General features: G+C 41.6%; 2 protein-coding genes across 6 annotated transcripts; both read right to left on the reverse strand.

The window, feature by feature from the left end:
• Positions 1-78: 78 nt before the first annotated feature.
• tmcc1b (transmembrane and coiled-coil domain family 1b) lies at positions 79-23536 on the reverse strand. Of its 5 annotated transcripts, none has more exons than XM_051947840.1 (8): positions 23421-23536; positions 20075-20250; positions 17453-17496; positions 15949-16726; positions 12494-12913; positions 10081-10565; positions 9853-9988; positions 79-1144 (listed from the first exon to the last, which is right to left on the reverse strand). In XM_051947840.1, the coding sequence occupies exons 4-8, from the start codon at positions 16549-16551 to the stop codon at positions 830-832; spliced, it is 1959 nt and encodes a 652-aa protein (XP_051803800.1). In that variant the 5' UTR covers positions 16552-16726; positions 17453-17496; positions 20075-20250; positions 23421-23536; the 3' UTR covers positions 79-829. The 5 variants fall into 5 exon arrangements, with proteins under 5 accessions (XP_051803800.1, XP_051803801.1, XP_051803798.1 ...); XM_051947841.1 differs by lacking the exon at positions 79-1144 and adding an exon at positions 7715-9096 and having other exon boundaries at positions 15949-16214; XM_051947838.1 differs by lacking the exon at positions 79-1144 and adding an exon at positions 7715-9096.
• LOC110945798 (transmembrane and coiled-coil domains protein 1-like) lies at positions 1563-6749 on the reverse strand. Its single transcript, XM_051947851.1, is given in 4 exon segments — positions 1563-2150; positions 2993-3296; positions 3299-3464; positions 6222-6749. Coding segments are annotated over 4 exon segments (801 nt in total). The 5' UTR covers positions 6303-6749; the 3' UTR covers positions 1563-1900.
• Positions 23537-24007: the final 471 nt, after the last annotated feature.

Genomic DNA, 24007 nt, shown 5'->3' on the forward strand with positions numbered 1-24007 from the left:
TCACAACTCCAAACAATGTTTTTGATAGCATTATCCTGGTTGTGGCAGAGCCAGTGTTAGTAACGTCACAAATCCAAAAGAAGCAAGTCAAGAACCCACAAGTATTAGACTCAGTGACAAGTCAGATTCCAGAGCAATGTAGCTGATGTGCAAGCACCCCATTCTTTAGAGTGTACTGAGCAGGAAGAGAAGAGTTGGTCACACAAGCTGAAATTTTAAAAGAAAGAAAAAACAGAATCACAAGACCAGAAGAGAGAAAACTTACAAAAAGAAGAGAATGTGGGCAACTAAATCTGCAGAACAGTGTCAGCTCATTACAGTAAAAAAGAAAATAACAATCCATCAATCGGCTGTATTAAAAATAGCAGTGACTTCAAAACAATACCACTTGAATCAGCTCAAAAGTAATAAAACTCTGAATTACAATTTCTACTGTGGAGAAACAATGCAAAGTTTTCCACATGTAAACAAATTCACTCAAAAGAGAGAAATCAAGTGTGCAGTTCTCTCACCTCCTCCTTCAGCTATGCTCCATTCACCCTTACAGTATGTGCTTGTGCCACAATTGCACCAGTGATAGAAAGTCCAAATCAAACATCCAACCTTTTCTGCCCTTTTTCGGTTTCATTCTTCTCAAAACACCTTCCAGAAAATGCTAAAGTTCCAAACCTCTGATGCGATCCTCCTGGGTGTTTTGAAAAGCTGCTGAAGAGTTAGAAAAGGTAGGACTATTGAGATTCAACTTTCTGTATGGTTTCATGACCTCCCTTTACATGTCATTCCCAAACCCCTTGTCCCTTCATCATTTAAATATGCTTCCCCAAGCCGGTCATCTGGGGTGCAGAAGAAAGTGATGCAGATACTCTGAAATAGCATCCCAGTGCCTCCAGAGGAAGGCAAGGAGGATCACAAGGAGCAGCGTTGAGAGTGTGCGGCTGCGTGTTTTCATTAAGGGGACCACACAGTTAGCCACTATGGACACAAAGACCAAAAGGACTGCCATCACAGCTAGCAGCACATTGATTAGTTTTCCAAGAAGAGTCCATGCTGTGGCATTCTCCAAACCCTCCAGTTGCACCACCTGCTGCTGTTGCTGCTGCAGCTCCATCTTGGAGATGCGTGTCTGACAAGCCTCCAGTGCCTCCTACAAGTTTGAGACAAAACAGTGAGAAAGCTCTGATAACAAAGCACAAATGCTGGCTGCACCCCAAATCACATACTTTTTCTTTTTACTTTAACTGGATACTGCACTTCCTTCACAAAATACATACTCTTTCACCCAGCATGCTTCCAATTAGAACATACATCTTCAAAATAGGGCTGCACAGTGGCCTAGTGGTTAGCACTTGCGCCTTGCAGCAAGATGATCCCCGGTTCAAATCCCGGGGTGGGCCTGGGATCTTTCTGCATGGAGTTTGCAAGTTCTCTCTGTGCATGTGTGGGTTTTCTCCGGGCACTCCGGCTTCCTCCCACAGTCCAAAATATGCTGAGGTTAATTGATGACTCTAAATTGCCCGTAGGTGTGAATGTGAGTTTGATTGTTTGTCTGTGTATGTAGCCCTGTGACAGACTGGCGACCTGTCCAGGGTGTCCCCTGCCTTTGCCCGAGTCAGCTGAGATAGGCTCCAGCAACCCTAGTAAGGATAAAGCGGTGTATAGAGAATGAATGGATGGATCTTCAAACTAATAATGCGTCCTGAACTTTGACTTGCACATTCATTCTGAAATGAGCTGTCATCTGTATGTGCCCTCTCAGAGACTGAATTTGTTTATACTGGTGCAAGATACCATGACATCTGTTACATAAATGCCAAGTATTTTGAGTCAGAATGACCAGAAAAGCATTGCATGGGGGCAAATCCACCCAAATGTAGTAGGACATCAAGGTATTTTTGAAATATTACATTTGACATACTGTGTACTGGTATGCAACACATTTTGTTCTGGCATTCGGTATAGTAAGGTAGTATAGATGTTGGAACACACCTGTTATGTTGACTGGGGGAAAGCTTACCTGTATGTCTCTTGCTCTTTCATTAGACTGGTAGGCAGTTATTTCCTCCATGCTGGCTAGTTCCTGTTTTAAGTTCAGAATTTCATTCTGGTGTAGTTCTGTTAAGTCACTGAGTTGTTCTTCTAAAGGTTCACACCTGCAAAGTAGTGATGACAATACTGTTGAGAAAAGCTTCTGTCCATCAACTTACACAGACCTACGACACTCCAGTGCAGTGGCGTGCACAGATAGACACCAGGTGGTGCTAGAGTACCTGCCCCATTGCCCTTGGTATCAAGCAGGTGCACTTGTCCCGAGAAACGCATGCAGGTCACAGGAGCGTGCCCGCTCCACTAAAACGTAAACTTTTATATATGTTGAATCATTTGATTCAGGCATATCCAGAAATGGGGGCCAAATAATTGTTCATATATATATATATATATATATATATATATATGTGTGTGTGTGTGTGTGTGTGTGTGTGTGTGTGTGTGTGTGTGTGTGTGTGTGTGTGTGTGTGTGTGTGTGTGTGTGACACAGTGCATTTCTTTGTCTCTGCTGTGAAGCAGGTTGTCTCATTCAGTCCAAAAAAGCATGCTGAAATTAGCCAACTGCCCATGTTAGAAAGCCCTCATATTTCGACTGGAATATTGTCTGGGTTGTGTGATATATGTTAATGTTTTTCCGTAATGTCCCTGAACGCAGCATGCCCAGAAGGGAAAGGCTCAAGAGAGACAAAGAAAGGCAGCTACATGTCATTTGAAATGTTACGGTACAATGTTTTATTGACCCTTTGTGTGTTATTATTTATTATTAAGATGTTAAAATAAATGCTGTTACAGAAAATGTGTTCCTGATTTTTTTCATATCTCACACTGTTATATTAAGGCAGCCAGTGGTTTGACATGCCGCACAAGATGCCCTTTTTTTTCCACTAGGACCTGCCCCCTAAAATGTCTGCGCACGCCACTGCACCAGTGTGTCTGGCTGCACTACCTGAATCGTTCCTCTTGCAGGGCCTCCATGATCACGGTGTAGTCCCGCTGATAGTGGGCCTTTAAATTTTCAAAGGACTCCTCAAGTCGACCTTGGTTTTCCCGAAGCTCTTGGATCTCATGGAGTATAGCATCAAAGCCTGAGGCTTGGGCATGATCAAGGGTATTGCCCCTGGAGCTAGGGGGGGCACCAGGGGCGCTGTTTGCTCCTGCAGAACCAGAAGTAGCACTAGAACAGTCATCATCACTGCTATACTTGAGGCTGGATTGCAATTGCAACTGCCCTGTTCCAAGGCCCTTGCTCCCCCAGGGCCGACACCATCATCTCCTTGAGTTTCATCTTGGAGTGCTGCAATGTTATCAGCACTGCCAAACTTGTTGCGGATGAGGGAAGCTATTTCTCTTGGTTTGGACACCACAGCTCCAGCAGCAGAATGGGTGGCTTGAGAGAAGCTAGAAAGGCCCCCTGTTACCTGCAACAAGTGAGATCAGGTCAGCACTCAGGATACATTAAGATGTCATTACAATGAAAAAAACTGAGACTATGTGCCTTATATAGCAGAGTCAAACTGGTGTAAAGCAGTCATGAATGTCCCACTGCAAATCTTTCACTTGACTTGCTGATATAATCCATTAACTGGTGTGTGTGTGTTTGCTTTTCGGCCAACTGCTAGGTGAGATGAAAGTGGATCTAATAATACTTTTTTAAGGTAGGATGAAGATTCATCAAACCAATAGCTAGTATGGCTAACATACAGACAAGCCAGCCACATTTTGGGTTGGTCATAACCCTGTACTCTGTATAGCCATACATAGTTTGTACAAATCAAATCAAGTTAATATGGTGACATGAATTCTCTCTTTAGCTGTCACTTTGCAGTCCACTCAGAAGCTGTGAGGTGATATTACAAAACTCAACAGGGAACACAGTTACTTCTGACTTCAGTCATAATTAAACTGTGGAGTTGTGCCTGATACTAAGACTTCTTTAAGCTGTTTCTATGGGTGTTCCTCTCATCAGACATTTCAGATCCATTCTAATACCCACACTTGCAATATCTGTATGCAGATCTTCAAGTTTATGTTTTCTCTTTTTCAAGTTTCAAAAGATCCCCTTTATCACAGTGCAACATGACAAAAATAGGTACATGCCCATTAAGACTGCAATTATGTGGAGGATTATCAGAGCTTACTGAATTAATAATGTGCTATTATTAATTCTGTCTGGCAAGTCAAACATCTGTTGCCAGAACACCCTTTTGTCTACTCAGTAACTACGCTCCAGAAGGCCGCACAGCTTTGTAATGTTAAGGGAATATTATTATTTATGTAAACGGGGCAGAAAAAGAATACTAAAGAACAGTATAAATAACAGACCTTGGCTCCAACATCTTTCAGCTCCTGGTGCATGTCTCGAAAAACATCTTTGGGCTGGCGTGGGATGCCGTTGTGCTCCACCTCACGGAGCTTCCGGTGATAGTGCTCCAGCTTCCTCTGCAGTTGCTGGATAGTCTGAGCTGACTTTGGTTCTTCTTCTCAAACACCTGTTTGATGCGAGCACTCTGCTGTTTGTCAGCATTATTAGCAAGTTTCAGGTATTCAGCCACATTGTCATCACGTGCAGTTTGTTCTATCTTGATTTGTTCTGTGAGCTTGAGGATCTTTTGTTGCAGCTGAGCAATGGCCTGCTTAGTACGGTGGGGGTCTGGGGTACTGTCAACCACATCATAGCCGTCAGCACCGTAGGGGAGGGCGTTGGGTGACACAGCAGGGCCTGATCCATCATAACGATCCAGCTAATCAAAAGAAGTGAACAGAAGAAAACAGGTCTATGTGAAGAGATGGTTTAAATCATTCAGAATTTATTAAAACATTAAAATAACTGTCAGTTCAACCTGTTTATGCACTGTGCAAAACAAATTTATCATGATGTCCCTCTTTAGTGGTTTTGTCTAATAACATGTTTTATTTAATCACAGTACCCAATGCCAACACAGTTTGAAAATCTATTTAAAATACATTTTAGAGGCTCAGTGGCTGCGGTCCAGTGCACTGCTTTGTCAAAATCAAAAACTTATTCAACATAACTGGGGAACGTACACACATATGTACTGGTTGCCTAATTTTGCTGTTTTTATAGCATTATAATGGCTGATAACCTGTAAACCCTTTAAATGGTGGATTTACTTGCTGAAGTCAAGGTCTGAGAAGTTTTCCTCTGAGCAGGGACAGTTCATTCCATTTCAGAGATGTGATGTTAGAAAACTGAACAGTGAACACATCTAGCTGTCGACAAGCATGGAGTAAAAACTTGTCATTATTTTGACAGATAGTTGTACTGTATTTAGTAGAACAGTTAGTGTGTTTCCCTCAAAATGAAGAATACTTTCAACAAATACATAAAAACATCATTCTTCTACATAAAATTCAGATGTGTGTTCTCACTGGATGTTCAGAGCTGGAAGTCAGCAGGATGATGAACAAACAATCAACAGGTAGGAAGCAACAGGGAACACAATTACTTCTGACTTCAGTCATAATTAAACTGTGGAGTTGTGCCTGATACTAAGACTTCTTTAAGCTGTTTCTATGGGTGCTCCTCTCATCAGACATTTCAGATCCATTCTAATACCCACACTTGCAATATCTGTATGCAGACACAGATCTTCCAGGGTATGTTTTCTCTTTTTTAGTTTCAAAAGAGCCCCTTTATCACAATGCAACCTGACTAAAATAGGCACATGCCCATTAAGACTGCAAGTATGGGGAGGATTATCAGAGGTTAGTGGATTAATAATGTGCTACAGTACTATTATTTGTCTGGTAAGTCAAACATCTGTAGATCTTTAGAATGTTCTTTTGACTAACTAGCATCTATGTTCCAGATGGTCACACAGTTTTGTAATTGTTCACAAATGAAAAGTGTGCTCTCGGTTTGTGGAAATGGACCTTTATTCATGATGTCATGAAAATGAGCCATTGGGGCTGCTGTGGTTTATATACTGTTTTTGGTGCCCTTGTTGTTGCCTGTCTTATTGAGAGAAATAAAAATGGTTCTAGTCAAAGAGGACTGATGCCCCACTGTTCCGAAATTATTTCAATCTAGCACTGGGTGTCCACGCCAGAATCGCTGTGGAATTCGTCTCTGCTAACAATAATGTTAAGGGAATATAATTATTTATGTAAACGGGGCAGAAAAAGAATACTAAAGAACAGTATAAATAACAGACCTTGGCTCCAACATCTTTCAGCCCCTGGTGCATGTCTCGAAAAACATCTTTGGGCTGGTATGGGATGCCATTGGGCTGCATCTCACGGAGCTTCCGGTGGTAGTGCTCCAGCTTCCTCTGCAGTTACTGGATTGTCTGAGCTGACTTTTGGTTCTTCCTCTCAAACACCTGTTTGATTCGAAAACTCTGTTGTCAGCATTATTAGCAAGTTTCAGGTATTCAGCCACATTGTCATCACGTGCAGTTTGTTCCGTTTTAATTTGTTCTGTGAGCTTGAGGATCTCTAGCTGCAGCTGGTGCTTGTAGCTTGGCTGTTGATGTGAGGGTAGTAAAGGTTAATAGCTAGCCGAGTTTGTGTTCACACATTGACACCGACACCAAGACGTAAACTACATCTGTAAATAGTTCGACTAAGTGATTGAATGCTTCTTTGCCATTTAGATAAACTGACTTAGCTAAAGCTGGTAACATTTGCTAACAAGCTCAATACTTACCTGACTTCAAATGAAGTTCTCTTGAGTTGATTTTTACTTACTTTCGACCTGAAAGGCGTTGATAAAAAGCTATATACAGACAGATTTAATGCTAAACACTAAATTCCATTACATTCTTTTGCTTGACATTCATAAATAATTTTTAAAAAACACTTTAACAACCAGGATCTTCTGAGCTATTAGAATTCTAGCTTTCCTGTTGCTTAGCAACAGTGACATAAAAAGTATGCCATTTAAGATCCAACACTATTCATATCTGTGGTAGTATGAAAATCAGACCTGTGTGGATATTGAAACTCAGAGCAGCAGAGCTATGCCTGATGGAGGCTACTTACTAAATACAACTGGGCCAAGTTGAAGGTTCGAAGCAGAAAGGTAGCTTCCAGCACCACCTACTCTACTTCCATGTTACAAAGAGAAGAGGTCTTTAAAAAAGCTGGATGGCTTGTACAACCATAGCAAAGGCACACAGGTCGTGTAAATGCTGTATTTGATTAGACTGAATTGGTTTTATTGTAGTCTCCTAGATGTTTTGGAGGTTTACTGATCTCCCATACGTTCATTAACCACACCTGACGTACGTCAGCGGGGTTACTGCATTCCCTTCGGTATCTGGCTGGGTAAGTATGTATGTGGGTGTGTGTCTGTATGTCCGGTCAGATATCTCTGCAAGTGCTGAATTCAGGATAATCAAACTTGGCACTGAAGATCAGTCTAAGGTTCCCTGCTCAGTTGTGGAGTTAGAGGTCAGCAGATCAAGTAGGAAGGGATATACTAGGATGATCAAAATTGATACAGAATATCATGCATGGGCGTGGTTCTGCCCTCTTCTGGGGGCTCGTCTAGTTCTGGCTGTATTCATAAAACCTGCAGGAACATTTCAACATGCAAATGACCAACAAGTGAACACAAGTGACCATGAAAGGAAGATTTTTGTAATGTGATGTGCTTATTATGTGGCTTTTTCACACTGGAAACAAATTCAAGTTAGATGGCAAATTTCACCTTTTAAAACAGCAAATTTATTTATCTTAAAAAATAAAAAAAAAATCAACTAAAAAGTATTACTATTTCATTGTCACTAATAGAAACAGTACGGAAGCACTGAGTCTTTGAGCACTTGAGCCGCTCTTCAAGTATGTTAATTCAGTTCATAGATTATTCTTCTGCCGTGGAAAAGTCACCGGGACAGTAGGATCCAGTTGGCAGGGTCACAACTCCAAACAATGTTTTTGATAGCATTATCCTGGTTGTGGCAGAGCCAGTGTTATTGACTTCACACATCCAAAAGAAGCAAGTCAAGAACCCACAAGTATTAGACCCAGTGACAAGTCAGATTCCAGAGCAATGTAGCTGATGTGCAAGCACCCCATTCTTTAGAGTGTACTGAGCAGGAAGAGAAGAGTTGGTCACACAAGCTGAAATTTTAAAAGATAGTGTGAAGAGGAAAGGAAAGCAGACTGAAAAAACAGAATCACAAGACCAGAAGAGAGAAAACTTACAAAAAGAAGAGAATGTGGGCAACTAAATCTGCAGAACAGTGTCAGCTCATTACAGTAAAAAAGAAAATAACAATCCATCAATCGGCTGTATTAAAAATAGCAGTGACTTCAAAACAATACCACTTGAATCAGCTCAAAAGTAATAAAACTCTGAATTACAATTTCTACTGTGGAGAAACAATGCAAAGTTTTCCACGTGTAAACAAATTCACTCAAAAGAGAGAAATCAAGTGTGCAGTTCTCTCACCTCCTCCTTCAGCTATGCTCCATTCACCCTTACAGTATGTGCTTGTGCCACAATTGCACTAGTGATAGAAAGTCCAAATCAAACATCCAACCTTTTCTGCCCTTTTTCGGTTTCATTCTTCTCAAAACACCTTCCAGAAAATGCTAAAGTTCCAAACCTCTGATGCGATCCTCCTGGGTGTTTTGAAAAGCTGCTGAAGAGTTAGAAAAGGTAGGACTATTGAGATTCAACTTTCTGTATGGTTTCATGACCTCCCTTTACATGTCATTCCCAAACCCCTTGTCCCTTCATCATTTAAATATGCTTCCCCAAGCCGGTCATCTGGGGTGCAGAAGAAAGTGATGCAGATACTCTGAAATAGCATCCCAGTGCCTCCAGAGGAAGGCAAGGAGGATCACAAGGAGCAGCGTTGAGAGTGTGCGGCTGCGTGTTTTCATTAAGGGGACCACGCAGTTAGCCACTGTGGACACAAAGACCAAAAGGACTGCCATCACAGCTAGCAGCACATTGATTAGTTTTCCAAGAAGAGTCCGTGCTGTGGCGTTCTCCAAACCCTCCAGTTGCACCACCTGCTGCTGCTGCTGCTGCAGCTCCATCTTGGAGATGCGTGTCTGACAAGCCTCCAGTGCCTCCTACAAGTTTGAGACAAAACAGTGAGAAAGCTCTGATAACAAAGCACAAATGCTGGCTGCACCCCAAATCGCATACTTTTTCTTTTTTACTTTAACTGGATACTGCACTTCCTTCACAAAGTACACACTCTTTCACCCAGCATGCTTACAATTAGAACATACATCTTCAAAATAATAATGCATCCTGAACTTTGACTTGCACATTCATTCTGAAATGAGCTGTCATCTGTCTGTGCCCTCTCAGAGACTGAATTTGTTTGTACTTCTGCAAGATACCATGACATCTGTAACATAAATGCACAAAGTATTTTGAGTCAGAATGACCAGAAAAGCATTCTGCCTTGCGTGCTGGCAAATCCATCCAAATGTAGTAGGACATCTAAGTATTTTTGGAATATTACATTTGATATACTATGTACTGGTATGCAACACATTTTGTTCTGGCATTCGGTATAGTAAGGTAGTATAGATGTTGGAACACACCTGTTATGTTGCAGGGTTTCCTCTACATTCACTCTGCAGTGGCTTCCGCTGCTGCCAAAATCCCAGCCGCCGCTCCTTTAAGTTTTTTTTTTCTCTAATCGTAGCAAATACACCACTGCCGTGTCTCCACCTTGACAGCAATCTTGCACTGTGTTGCGTACTCGCAAGTACTAAGGTAAACTACAGATAACTATCTTGCTCTCAGTATCTACTCTTCTTTGTGTGTTTGGTGGTTCCTGGATGAAACACTGTGTTGATTGTGAGGAAGCTTACCTGTATGTCTCTTGCTCTTTCATAAGACTGGTAGGCAATCTTTTCCTCCATGCTGGCTAGTTCCTGTTTTAAGTTCAGAATTTCATTCTGGTGTAGTTCGGTTAAGTCATTGAGTTGTTCTTCTAGACGTTCACACCTGCAAAGTAGTGATGACAATACTGTTCAGAAAAGCTTCTGTTCATCAACTAACACAGACCGACTACACACCAGTGTGTCTGGCTGCACTACCTGAATCGTTCCTCTTGCAGGGCCTCCATGATCACGGTGTAGTCCCGCTGATAGTGGGCCTTTAAATTTTCAAAGGACTCCTCAAGTCGACCTTGGTTTTCCCGAAGCTCTTGGATCTCATGGAGTATAGCATCAAAGCCTGAGGCTTGGGCATGATCAAGGGTATTGCCCCTGGAGCTAGGGGGGCCACCAGGGGCTCCAGGGGTGCTGTTTGCTCCTGCAGAACCAGAAGTAGCACTAGAACAGTCATCATCACTGCCATACTTGGGGCTGGATTGCAACTGCCCTGTTCCAAGGGCCCTTGCTCCCCCAGGGCCGACACCATCATCTCCTTGAGTTTCATCTAAAGAGTCTTTGAGTGCTGCAATGTTATCAGCACTGCCAAACTTGTTGCGGATGAGGGAAGCTATTTCTCTTGGTTTGGACACCACAGCTCCAGCAGCAGAATGGGTGGCTTGAGAGAAGCTAGAAAGGCCCCCTGTTACCTGCAACAAGTGAGATCAGGTCAGCACTCAGGATACATTAAGATGTCATTACAATGAAAAAAACTGAGACTATGTGCCTTATATAACAGAGTCAAACTGGTGTAAAGCAGTCATGAATGTCCCACTGCAAATCTTTCACCTGACTTACTGATATAATCCATTAACTGGTGTGTGTGTGTTTGCTTTTCGGCCAACTGCTAGGTGAGATGAAAGTGGATCTAATAATACTTTAAGGTAGGATGAAGATTCATCAAACCAATAGCTAGTATGGCTAACATACAGACAAGCAATATCTGTATGCAGATGCAGATCTTCTAGTTTATGTTTTCTCTTTTTCAAGTTTCAAAAAATCCCCTTTATCACAGTGCAACATGACAAAAATAGGCACATGCCCATTAAGACTGTAAGCATGTGGAGGATTATCAGAGCTTACTGAATTAATAATGTGCTATTATTAATTGTGTCTGGCAAGTCAAACATCTGTTGCCAGAAAAGCCTTGAATGTATTTACCCAGTTACTACACTCAACAAAAACATAAAAGCAACACTTTTGTTTTTAGTCACATTTTTTATGAGATGAACTCAAACATCTAAAACTTTTTCCACATACACAATATCACCATTTCTCTCAAATATTGTTCACAAATCTGTCTAAATCTGTGATAGTGAGCACTTCTCCTTTGCTGAGATAATCCATCCCACCTCACAGGTGTGTCATATCAAGATGCTGATTAGACACCATGATTTGTGCACAGGTGTGCCTTAGACTACCCACAATAAAAGGCCACTCTGAAAAGTGCAGTTTTGTTTTATTATCCTCAATGGCTGTGCTGAGTTGCTGGATATTGGTGGGAACTGGTACACGCTGTCGTATACGCCGATCCAGAGCATCCCAAACATGCTCAATGGGTGACATGTCCGGTGAGTATGCTGGCCATGCAAGAACTGGGACGTTTTCAGCTTCCAAGAATTGCGTACAGATCCTTGCAACATGGGGCCGTGCATTATCCTGCTGCAACATGAGGTGATGTTCTTGGATGTATGGCACAACAACAGGCCTCAGGATCTCGTCACGGTATCTCTGTGCATTCAAAATGCCATCAATAAAATGCACCTGTGTTCTTCGTCCATAACAGATGCCTGCCCATACCATAACCCCACCGCCACCATGGGCCACTCCATCCACAACATTGACATCAGAAAACCGCTTACCCACACGCTGTCTGCCATCTGCCCTGAACAGTGTAAACTGGGATTCATCCGTGAAGAGAACACCTCTCCAACGTGCCAGATGGCATCAAATGTGAGCATTTGCCCACTCAAGTCGGTTACCACGACGAACTGCAGTCAGGTCGAGACCCCGATGAGGACAACGAGCATGCAGATGAGCTTCCCTGAGACGGTTTCTGACAGTTTGTGCACAAATTCTTTGGTTATGCAAACCCATTGTTTCAGCAGCTGTCAGAGTGGCTGGTCTCAGACCATCTTGGAAGTGAACATGCTGGATGTGGAGGTCCCGGGCTGGTGCAGTTACACGTGGTCTGCGGTTGTGAGGCTGGTTGGATGTACTGCCAAATTCTCTGAAATGCCTTTGGAGACAGCTTATGGTAGAGAAATGAACATTCAATACACGAGCAACAGCTCTGGTTGACATTCCTGCTGTCAGCATGCCAATTGCACGCTCCCTCAAATCTTGCCACATCTGTGGCATTGTGCTGTGTGATAAAACTGCACCTTTCAGAGTGGCCTTTTATTGTGGGCAGTCTAAGGCACACCTGTGCACTAATCATGGTGTCTAATCAGCATCTTGATATGGCACACCTGTGAGGTGGGATGGATTATCTCAGCAAAGGAGAAGTGCTCACTATCACAGATTTAGACAGATTTGTGAACAATATTTGATACTAAAAACAGTATAAATAACAGACCTTGGCTCCAACATCTTTCAGCCCCTGGTGCATGTCTCGAAAAACATCTTTGGGCTGGCGTGGGATGCCGTTGTGCTCCACCTCACGGAGCTTCCGGTGATAGTGCTCCAGCTTCCTCTGCAGTTGCTGGATAGTCTGAGCTGACTTTTGGTTCTTCTTCTCAAACACCTGTTTGATGCGAGCACTCTGCTGTTTGTCAGCATTATTAGCAAGTTTCAGGTATTCAGCCACATTGTCATCACGTGCAGTTTGTTCTATCTTGATTTGTTCTGTGAGCTTGAGGATCTTTTGTTGCAGCTGAGCAATGGCCTGCTTAGTACGGTGGGGGTCTGGGGTACTGTCAACCACATCATAGCCGTCAGCACCGTAGGGGAGGGCGTTGGGTGACACAGCAGGGCCTGATCCATCATAACGATCCAGCTAATCAAAAGAAGTGAACAGAAGAAAACAGGTCTATGTGAAGAGATGGTTTAAATCATTTAGAATTAAAACATTAAAATAACTGTCAGTTCAACCTGTGTATGCACTGAGCAAAACACATTTATCATGATGTCCCTCTTTAGTGGTTTTGTCTAATAACATGTTTTATTTAATCACAGTACCCAATGCCAACACAGTTTGAAAATCTATTTAAAATACATTTTAGAGGCATAACTGGGGAACGTACACACATATGTACTGGTTGCCTAATTTTGCTGTTTTTATAGCATTATAATGGCTGATAACCTGTAAACCCTTTAAATGGTGGATTTACTTGCTGAAGTCAAGGTCTGAGAGGTTTTCCTCTGAGCCAGGACAGTTCATTTCATTTCAGAGATGTGATGTTAGAAAACTGAACAGTGAACACATCCAGCTGTCGACAAGCGTGTAGTAAAAACTTGTCATTATTTTGACAGATAGTTGTACTGTATTTAGTAGAACAGTTAGTGTGTTTCCCTCAAAATGAAGAATACTTTCAACAAATACATAAACACATCATTCTTCTACATAAAATTCAGAGCTGGAAGTCAGCAGTATGAACAATCAACAGGTAGCAAAAAAGTAACGACAAAGTAGTGATGCTTTCAAAATAAGATATCAGGCAGTCATAATGAGTCCAGCACTGAAGATGTGCGATTTGTAAGGGAAAACACCAAATCTTAAGTTAGGTGTATCACCTGCACATTGCACAGAATTCTGCAAAGTATTACAATGACTAAAATATAGCTGTATGTTATGGAAAATAGCTGGCACTAATAGATGGTGTAAATAGGTGGCGTGTGTTTAGCTTGATCAATCAAAAATCATTGGTATGGTCTTGGAAGAAATATCTGTAACTCCACACTCAGAACAGCAGATGGCAGCAGTAAAACTACAGTTTCCTTTTTATCATTACTGTACAGCTCCAGCTCCAGAAGATATAAGTAGAGGGATGAGGTAACTGGAGAAAAAAAAAATCTAAAAAATATCCCAAGTTAAGTGAAGCTCATGATGTAGTTATGGTACTGCCTTTAATTTTATCACTAAGGAGACAATTTTGCCACCATTATCGCAGCTTTGGAGATCACCCCCAGAAAACAATTTGACAATATAAAATACTGGTAATTCACATAAACTGAAATAGTCGAACATAAGGCTACCACCTGCTACTGATGACATAGAAGTGCAGTATTTTTCAGACAACTAAATGATCTGAACCAGGTTAAGTTGTCTGTTGATACATAAAACAGGAAAAAAATAGTTATAATTCCAGCTGTTCAGATTAGACCAGCAGAAGTATTAAATTATATAATGCTGTAAACAATACAGCTGCATCAAAGGTCAGACACATAGAAAGCTGGCAAAATCTCTAAGTTTGTGTTTCCCTCTCAGTTTTATGATTATTTACAGCAACTTTAATGTCACTATTTTTACCCAGCAAATTCTATTTAGAATTAGCCTACAATTTCTACCTCATAAAATCAGGTAGGTGAATGAAATGTGTCCTAATTCATATCAGTACAGACAGTACTTACCCTGATGCCGTTTGGTATCGGAACAAAAAAAAAACCCAACTAATTTTAATGCTCATTCCTAATATCACAATAAAGGACTGTGACAGTGACAGTAGTGTCTCTGAATAAATTTCCAGTCCTATTACAATGATGTTTGGTTATAAGGCAACATTAAAATTAAATAACTTTGTTCACATACACTCCAGCATCACCTAGCAGTAATACAAACAAGTAAGCAGTACAAATAGATTGACTAGTGTGAATTGGTTGTATATTTTTAGTATGCATTTGTTGGGAGCGCTCTGTGAACTACAACAGAGTGACAATCTATGTCCCGAGGAGAACTGAATCTGCAGCTGGGTGGCCATGACATTACAAGCAACAGACCAAAAGGTTACACAATATGAGGAGGAGGGTGCCATGTTTCCAACCTGTGTATGACATCTGTTGATAGACTTAATTCCAGCTTCCACTGAGTAGCAAGATCTGTGGCACGGCCTCATAAAGATTCATCATTCTAGAGTTTCTCCTGTTCTATCGTGAGAATCTAGTGTTTTACAATTTCACAGAACCACCCAAAGGGTATTTGTTGCAGACTCCTATGAACAGTGTTAAAAAACGAATTGTCACGCAAGTTTGAGTTTGTTTAGCCCTGCAAGCCCTCTCTGACCTGAAGTACACTCAGAGACAGCAAAAGCTAAATTTAGAAGGGCTTAAAGCACATAGTGACCAACCACTCAAAGGCAATCTCTGACCTTCCACCGCCGACAGCTCATCTCCCCATTCAGTGGTTCATCCAGGCACATCTAAACCACTAATGGCCTTTTAACACATTTGCCCAATTCACTTGGTTTTGATGTTCTTGCACACATATTAGTGCATTAGTCACTTTTATTTTTTTTTAACCACCCTAACCTTTTTAGAGCTGAAAGCCAAAAAAATCAAGACACTTGTGTCCTCACAAGCACACTGTCTGCTACCATTAGTTTATTTTGAAAATTTTATATCCTGAAGCCAACTTCTCTATGAATACAAAATTTTAGGATTTCATTGAGGAAACTAGTGCCATAGCTTTTCATGTGACTTGCACTGTGCATGCCCTAGGATAGATTTTATGAAAACAAAAATACTAAAAAAATTATGAAGTAACCACATTTTTGATGCATCCTATGCATCCCCAAGTCTCCAACATGCATTTTTTTTTGTACATGGATAGAGGAAAGTAAGTTTTTTTGCCAATGCTATTAATGTTTTGATGTTTTTTTTGTATAGTTTACAGTATAAAATGTGTACTTCGGAAAGTGATTAGCATTAGCAGATCCTGAACCGTAGTAGTTATATGCGTCATCTCTACTGCAAACTGCCACTGCTGTGTTGTACACCTAAGCCTGAAATGTTCGTCCTATGCTGTAGACAATGTACTGTTGTGTGACTGTGGTTGTCTTCACACACTGGGGCCCCTAAGAGGACTGACACACTCACCTTGTCGGGCTCCTCAGTAGAGTGGTAACCAGACGTCAGCAGCATGTCCGCTAAGGCAGGGCTGCTGGGTGTGTCTGTGGTGGAGGAGGAGCGTGGGCGTCCAGCCTGCAGCAGGGCCTCATGGGTGCTGCGCCGGTGGATCTGTGGGCTACCTTTCTGGGGAGGATCCCCAGTGCCCCCTGCCTTACTGCGGCGGCTCTGCAGACTGGTGCCTCGCTTCATCATGGGTGGAGCACCTCGGATCTGCTGCAGAACACGGCTCAGAGCTGCGGGAGGGGCGGAAGCGGCAGGGTTGTCAGAATCCACAGGGAGGGCCGAGGAGGCAGGAGCATCCCCTACTTCTGACCCTACATCAGTGGGTTCGGAGGGAGGGGCACCCGCACAGGACGAGGCGGAGTCATGTGGGGAAACGGAGGAGCGTCGGCGCTGTGGCTGGAAGAACTGCTTCAGGCCATGGCCCAACGCTCCCATGTTCTCCAGGGCATTATGGGTGATTTTGGACAAGCCGTGCTCTGACTCCGACGCCCTCCTGCCGACCTCCAGCTCTGCTCGGCCTCCTGTGTCTGGCTCCTCTGGACTCTGCTCACTACTACCCTGATCCATCAGAGACCTCCAGTTTCACAGTGAGGTTCTACTTGGGGGTGCAGGGGACTAGCTACGCCCCGACGACACCCCCCCTCTGAGAGGCTGGTTGAAAGCCGGGAAGCAGAGGGGATGGCGCTCAGTTGGGCCTTTTGAGTGGGCATGCATCTGTGGCTTGGCTCAATGTCATGCTTGTCTACCACAAAAGGAAAATAAAATGCATTATGACATGCAGCAGTGAATGACAAACATAATAAGCAGAACAATATAAAACAATAGTAAGCAACATAAACTGGGTTGGCGCAGACATGACCACGTTTTCAGAATTCAATTTAAGGTTTTCCTTATTTGGTAAAAAGAAGAAATTTAAAAGAAAAATCAATCAGTGTGGCCACGTCTGACCATGCCAACCCAGTGATGCAAAAACACAATCTACAAAATAAACCAGCTTTTGAGAACATTTTCTGAAATGTTTAGGTTTGTCATGCTGAACGAGTTAAAGGTCGTTTCAGCTGTTTGTGACATCATTTTCTTTGTTTGTTTCTGCCTTGTGATATAAAGCTAACTGACTAATTACATTTCAGAAAGCGTTCAATATACAAATTAATGATCAACATAACTGAGAATGCTTGCGTGACGCTAACAAAGAGAACCACAAAGTGTGAAAAATCTAAATGAAATTCTAAATGGACAGTGATATTTAGTTCTCAACTGAGTATCGTGTTCCATGATCCACAGCGGCCTCCCCTTTGCATCTCATTTTACAACAGCGCTAAATCCTGTAATATAAAGGACCATTCCAAGTCTGCCTCTCAGATGTCAGTTTATGCTGTTCACAGTTCTTTGGTTTTATCAACACGTAAAGGGATAGTTAGAAATAAAGTGAGAGAGGAGGTGAGACGGAGTGCGACAGTGAACTTACCATCAGCCCCGCCTCTCCTCTTCTGGCTCACAACTCAGGGTTGGCTAAATGAAACAGAAACAGACAGAAACATAAATAATATTCTTCCCATAACAGAAAAAAAAAAAAAATCACAAACATGTATTTAAAAGAAACCTGCTACAACACAACCCCCAACTTGTAACAACTGGTAATGGATAATAAAAAGAATGGTGGACCAAATGGCTTAAAAGCTTCCAACATGCTGACGACGAGAAACTGACGACGACCTGATGGACCTTAAGATAAAGTCTTAAGAGCCAGGAGTAAATGCTTGATGAGTCTTGTTATGTTAGAGTGGTAACTATTGCACACTACAGCAGACGTGATGTCTACATGAAACGACTTGAAAATATTAACATGGCATCAGCTTCTAGACTCACTTCCAAACAGAAACAAAACATGAAACCATGACATGAACGCAGCTCTGAACTGCTTTAAGGAGCTGTCACTGCACAACTCCTCTGTAGCTGGAACAAGGGGGGTGGGGATGCTGGCCTGAAAGAGATCCCTCCTGTCCTGCTTTGTTTCAAGACCAACGGGATAATAAATGTCCATCCTTTAATAAAAATAGTGGAAATCAACTCCAAGATTATGTTTTCACAGTATTCCTGGTCATTTGTCGTAACACACCAAACCGGTATGTCAGAATCACTGCTATAAATGGTTCACTATTTCCATTTACTTGTTTATAAATGTATTATTATTATTAAGAGATTTACTCTTGCACAAAATTCACTAATAAAACTGATTACTTATTTTTGGCATCTAAGCATATCCATTTCTTTTGTCTTTGAAACACTTACAAACAGCAGTGTTATATCTGATTTGTTTGCATTGGATGTGTCCTAAATTACACATTCACTTCCTGTTGCTGCATTAAATCTCAAATTCCACCTATTTCTAAGCATGAAAAACAATGAAGCTTTACAGTACGTTATCAATCAGATGCGCTTTCTGATTTTTCACTGAGACAGCACCATGATTTATTTTTCAGCAGTACGTTTCTGACGCACCCTGGATCACCCACACAGGCTGTTTTGCAAGACACAGTGTGCTGCAAGTTTCACTGAACCCTAAAGAAAATATCTAAAGCTTAAAGTGACAGCACTGAATATGTAGTACGTGCATTACTTTGCAGACAAGCAGAAAAAGGATCCTGTGAGTCAGCACAGCCACAAAGTATCATTTAGCAAGCCAGCACAGCAATCGAGCACCAAAAACCTTATGAAATGCTCCACTAGTGATACTCTGAGTCATTACGTGCTGTTCCTGCTGTTAGATCTGCAGTGTCAGATAAGAGCGAACTTCGTGAAAAGGTAGGTGGTAGTGAATAGTTCAATAATAAGTATCCTGAACCGAGTCCTGCTGAACAGCACGATCAAAGGTTGATCCACGTATAAATGGTGTTCAGATTCACTCCCTGCTGCTGAACATTTCACTCCAAACAAATGAATAAATCCCTATGTAGAGGTAATAACGTGAGTATAAACAAACACAGTACAGTAAACCAGAATTAAATTACGATTTTATGTTAAAACAATGTTTTTATATGCTTATGCTTCTGACAGCCAAGTACAGCTTTTTATTTTTTTATGGCTGTGCCTATAAAGTTCACATCAATTATCATTTATAGACTATAAAACCATTTACCCAGCTGACTGAACAGCAGCTCTTTGGTCACATATTGTCGTCCTGAATCACTAATCACAGACAGTCCTACTGCAATAAGCCTTTTAAGCTCAAACCCCAACTAAAGACAAAGAAACAAACATCCTACATAGATGTGAAACAATATCCTGCATCTACAATGAAAATACAGTGGCATCTGACTCCTCCAGGCTGAGGGCAAAGTGTTCTCTTTGAACTGGGTCAGCCAGCATTCGAACATCACTCTTTGTACATGTACTGCTCCAAGGTCACATCATCTCCATGAAGCTCTGCGTCTGTCTAGGAGCATTTCACTTGTGTTAAACATTTCTGCAAAATGGCAGTAGGCCCGATTTTGTCCCAGAAGCAGCACATCGTCCTCAGTCATCTCGATTACATTTATTTTTCCACTATTCCTACATCTGCACGTATTAATCAGGACTATTACTGATTAGTGTTTTATTTGAAACAAAAACTGAAAACTAGGTTGAATGGTGGATTTTGTTGATTTAACCATTAACTGAGATTAAAATATTATTTTCAAGAGAGACCTGGCAAGAAGGGGAGCAGAAAGGACATTGCAAGAAAAAATAAACAATAAAATGAAACAACAAATGCACAAAAATGTGGTTAGACGCTATAAGAAGATAAATAATGTATAGCTTAAATGTAATGTACACAAATATCCACATTAACTTGAAGCACAAGTAAAGAAAAAGATAATTAAAGTTGCAAAGACAGGAAAAATACTCAAAATAATCTGAAATTTCCAAACAGCAAATTAAACAACAAACACACTGACATTGAATAGTATCAGATTCGATTGATATGCGTCTTTTACAATCATAAACTGCACTAAATATAGTAGTAAAACTGTGCAAAAAACAAAAATGACTGGCTTTTGTTTGACAAAAAGATGATTAACTCAGTCAGAATAACTGCAGATAAACATACCTTCAAATGTGGTCATCAGCAGTGGGTCTGTGTGTCTTTTAACACAGAGAAAGCCTTAATAATCCAGCCAAATTTCCAGCACTGCTTCCTCTGGGTAATTTTTCCAAAATATATCTGATGGAATAGCTGTCAAACCTTAGTCAGCTGTTCCCATGGATATTTAGAAAAATCACATGCTGCAAAGTAAAACGAAAAACAAGCATGAGAAACGGCAACGAAGGGAAATTTGACATTTTTAAACTGAGGATCTGTCTTCATGGGTGCCTTTCTCAAAAGCAAGACAGAAAACTGAACAGGATAAGTGGGCAAGCGTAGTCTGTGTCATCACTAAAAGTGGAGGATTTTAAAAGGTATTCTGTAGGGTTTTTTTTTTTTTTTTTTTTAGTGTGGAGCAACGTTTGTCCAGCCCAAGCAGATTAGCTGAGTGAATACGGGGATTTCATTAAGTGCACAGAAGGACTAATTGGTAACAATTACAACTTTACAAAGCAGTAATATATTAGAGTCTATGTTTTTAAAGCAAACATGGTGCTACAAATGACAAAAAACTAAAGAAATCACTAAATGAGTGTTTACAGTGAAAACCCCACAAGGTACCTTAGATGTAATGATAAAGAACCAAGCCCAAAAAATCTAAAGTGAATATTCCATCAAAAGAGGATAAAAAACTGTCTAGCACAGCAATTCATCCCCAAGAACCTTCTAAAAGTCTGTGTGCTTCATAACTTAGATGGCAAAATGAAGAGACGCGGTTGCACTTTGCACAGCTCAGGCCTCCGAGGACTTTTAGCTAAATTAACTGAGCAATGTTAATTAACGGTGCATGAATAGCCCCTTGGGAATATCTGCAGGCCATGAACCACTTGCCTGTCTCATGGAAGCAAAGCTGATATAAAACAAATTAATGTGACAACGGAACAACAGACGCGGTAAACACAGCAATGCTCGGTTTGTGTGTTCATGTCAACATCGCTCTCTGTAGGAATCAGCGGCTACAGTCGATGAGATCATCACCACCCCTTCAGTGACAACATCCACCAGCGAAACAATAATCAGACAACATTATAACGCGAAACAAAGGCTTCCATTAAAGCCCCCCGTCCATCAGAGGGCTTACTGTCAGTATTCAGCCCGTATTAGTTAATTACATTACTCACTAGGTTACAGGTGCATTCGGTGTCATTACACATAGGGTAACTGTAGTAACGCCCATGCTTAAAAATTAAAAGGGCGATGGTGTGATAAAGTAAATTATGTAGACACATTCTAGGCTGTATTTATGAGAGCTATTATTAAGTTACTGCAAACAGTCTGAGTTCAAAGGTTTTAACGTTAGCTGGAGATAAGAAGAGGATGAAACTAGCAGTTCGCTAGCTAACGGTCGTAGGCCGGGCTTTTAAAAACACACAACTGTAACTCACAACTGCTGAAAACATCAATGTAGTTCGTCTTATTATTACAAAGAGGCACTAACCGCGGTGGCTGCTACAGTCAGAAAGCATCACTGGACTCGTTTTGACGGCTTGTCTGCTCCTCTAGCTGCTAGCACTTCAAGCTAACGTGGTGCGCCGGAGGGCGTTTATTTCACTTTACCGTGCACACCGGTGCTGCTGTGCGGGGCGAGGTCATAGCTTTGGGTTCTGTAATGTTTAACATAACAGCACATGTTGCCAAGTCTAAGAGCTGCCTTTAACACTCCAGACTATAGTGTTAAGTATGCAGTTTGAGTAACCATCCCCAGGTGATTTGAGTTTACCTTGAAAAAGCTTCAAAAACGGAAAGCTGTTAAGTAGGAGCTGGTGATGGCTTTCTATGGCTAACCAGTCCCAAAACACTGGAGTTCTGAGCAGTATATGTTGGTTTATAAAGCCTGCTGAGAATAATATATCAATACTGCTGGATTTCTCTGCTGGGATAAATGATTTGCCCTATTTAAGTACACAAAGTATGTGTGCTGTTTGGACAGACTTGCATCTGACTGCCAAAAGAAATTAACTGACGTCAAATAACCAACAGTCTGCTCCCGTGCTTTTACATCCACTGGCCAACCCCAACATCACTAGTTTGAATGCATAAATCAAATCAGGAAATGTGATATGTGTATGACAAGCCCTCCAGTAGAGCCAGACTGATATATCAGTTACATGACATCATCCAACAATATCTGCCCAACACACATATGTAGTAGTCGGTGTGTATGTTGACCAATAAAGGTCTTTTACAGCACATGGTGCAGAATAACGATCCTTTAGGGGTAAATTAGAAGCAGTATCATCACAGTTCGTCCAACAGAGCAGCACCATTGTTTACAGCCCTTTCAAGCATCGTCTGCAGCACATGTAGCAGAGCATGTATCACAGATGAGCAGACTCTGATGTATCAATATTATACGCTATAACTCACTAAAATCACAATCAACCCCAAAAATCCAGTATTGGTTCCAATATTTTACCAAGGAGTCTCAACTTTACCTGTTTTAACTACTTCAACAAATCTAAACAATTAAGCATCACTTTTTGTTGTTCTATAATCATCACATTACCATTAAATGTCATTTATAAAAGCTTTTCTACAGTTTAATGATGCAATTATTCCCTTTGTGCATAAGATCCAACTGTAAAATTTACACATCGGAAATGCTTTGTCACTACCACCTCCACTGAAATATTAATTTCAATAAATCAACTCCATCATTTTCCTAGAAAAGCAGCAGAATCATGACAAACCGGTCCTGGCAGGTGTGAAAAGCTCAAACACACAGTTCAGACTGGAGGTATTGGGTGGCCATCTGTCACATACTCCCACCAGGCTTTCTTAATCACACCTTGGACTCTTGTATTTCATGGTGGCGGGTTCTGTTCTCAAGCAGCAGGTTTGCACCACATGCAGCAGTGCTTGATGGAGGACACAATCGACCAGCTGAATACAACATTGATTCAATTAATTTTAAATATCTAGCTCTGACAGTAATAAACACACGACCGAATCTGGCATGAATGTTGTCTCCACACATAAACCCACAGGAGTTACAACATCCAGTATTAACTCGCTTTTCGTAATCGCTCACATGTAAATACACTTAACATCGCCCTTCCTGTGTATCCTGTCTAGTAAATCAGGCGCTTACTCGCCGCCTGTCTGCGAGTTAGCGGTCTAGCTAGGCTCTTTAGCTCAAAAACACCGCTCCGGCTCCAGCGGCGGTTAGCGACACACGAACCGGCCACGACAACAGTGCAAACCCCGTTAACCAGCTTCGGCCCCTCCGGTCGTCAGATAGCAGCACACAGAGACACGTTTCATTCAAAGAGCGGTTCGCAAAATGTGTGTTTTGCTGGCTTCAACTTACATGGGCGCTGAGAGGATTGTGTTGATGACCGTTCATTTCTCCCGATGGTGGACACTCCCACGGTGACGTCAAATAGCGTGCTCTACGTCAGAACAGCTGAGCGGCTTGGGGAGACCCACCCCACAGGATCCACAGAGGAGATCCACCCCACAAGATCCACGGAGGAGGAGACTCACCCCACAGGATCCACAGAGGTGATCCACCCCACAGGATCCACGGAGGAGACGACTCACCCCACTAGATCCACAAAGGAGGAGACTCACCCCACAGGATCCACGGAGGTGGTCCATTAGGATCCAGTGAGCTGGTCCACAACTGGGCAGCATATTTCTGATCAGTGTCCTGTCTTCTCCTTAGTGTAGGAATGTGGAGGTAAGATTAAAGGTAGCTTTAGTTGTTTTTTTTGTTCTGATGTAAATTAGGCAAGTGATTTAAAAAAAAAAAAACAACTAAATCTACACTTTACAATTAATGTATTTTGTAGGATGCTAATTGTAATAATGTAAATTAATCAGGTTATTTTATTAAATATTGTAAGGTCTTGGTGTTCATATTTACATTAGTCAGGTCAATTTATTTTTAAATGA

The sequence above is a fragment of the Acanthochromis polyacanthus genome, chromosome 5, assembly GCF_021347895.1.
Source record: "Acanthochromis polyacanthus isolate Apoly-LR-REF ecotype Palm Island chromosome 5, KAUST_Apoly_ChrSc, whole genome shotgun sequence".
NCBI classification, from domain to species: Eukaryota; Metazoa; Chordata; class Actinopteri; family Pomacentridae; genus Acanthochromis; species Acanthochromis polyacanthus.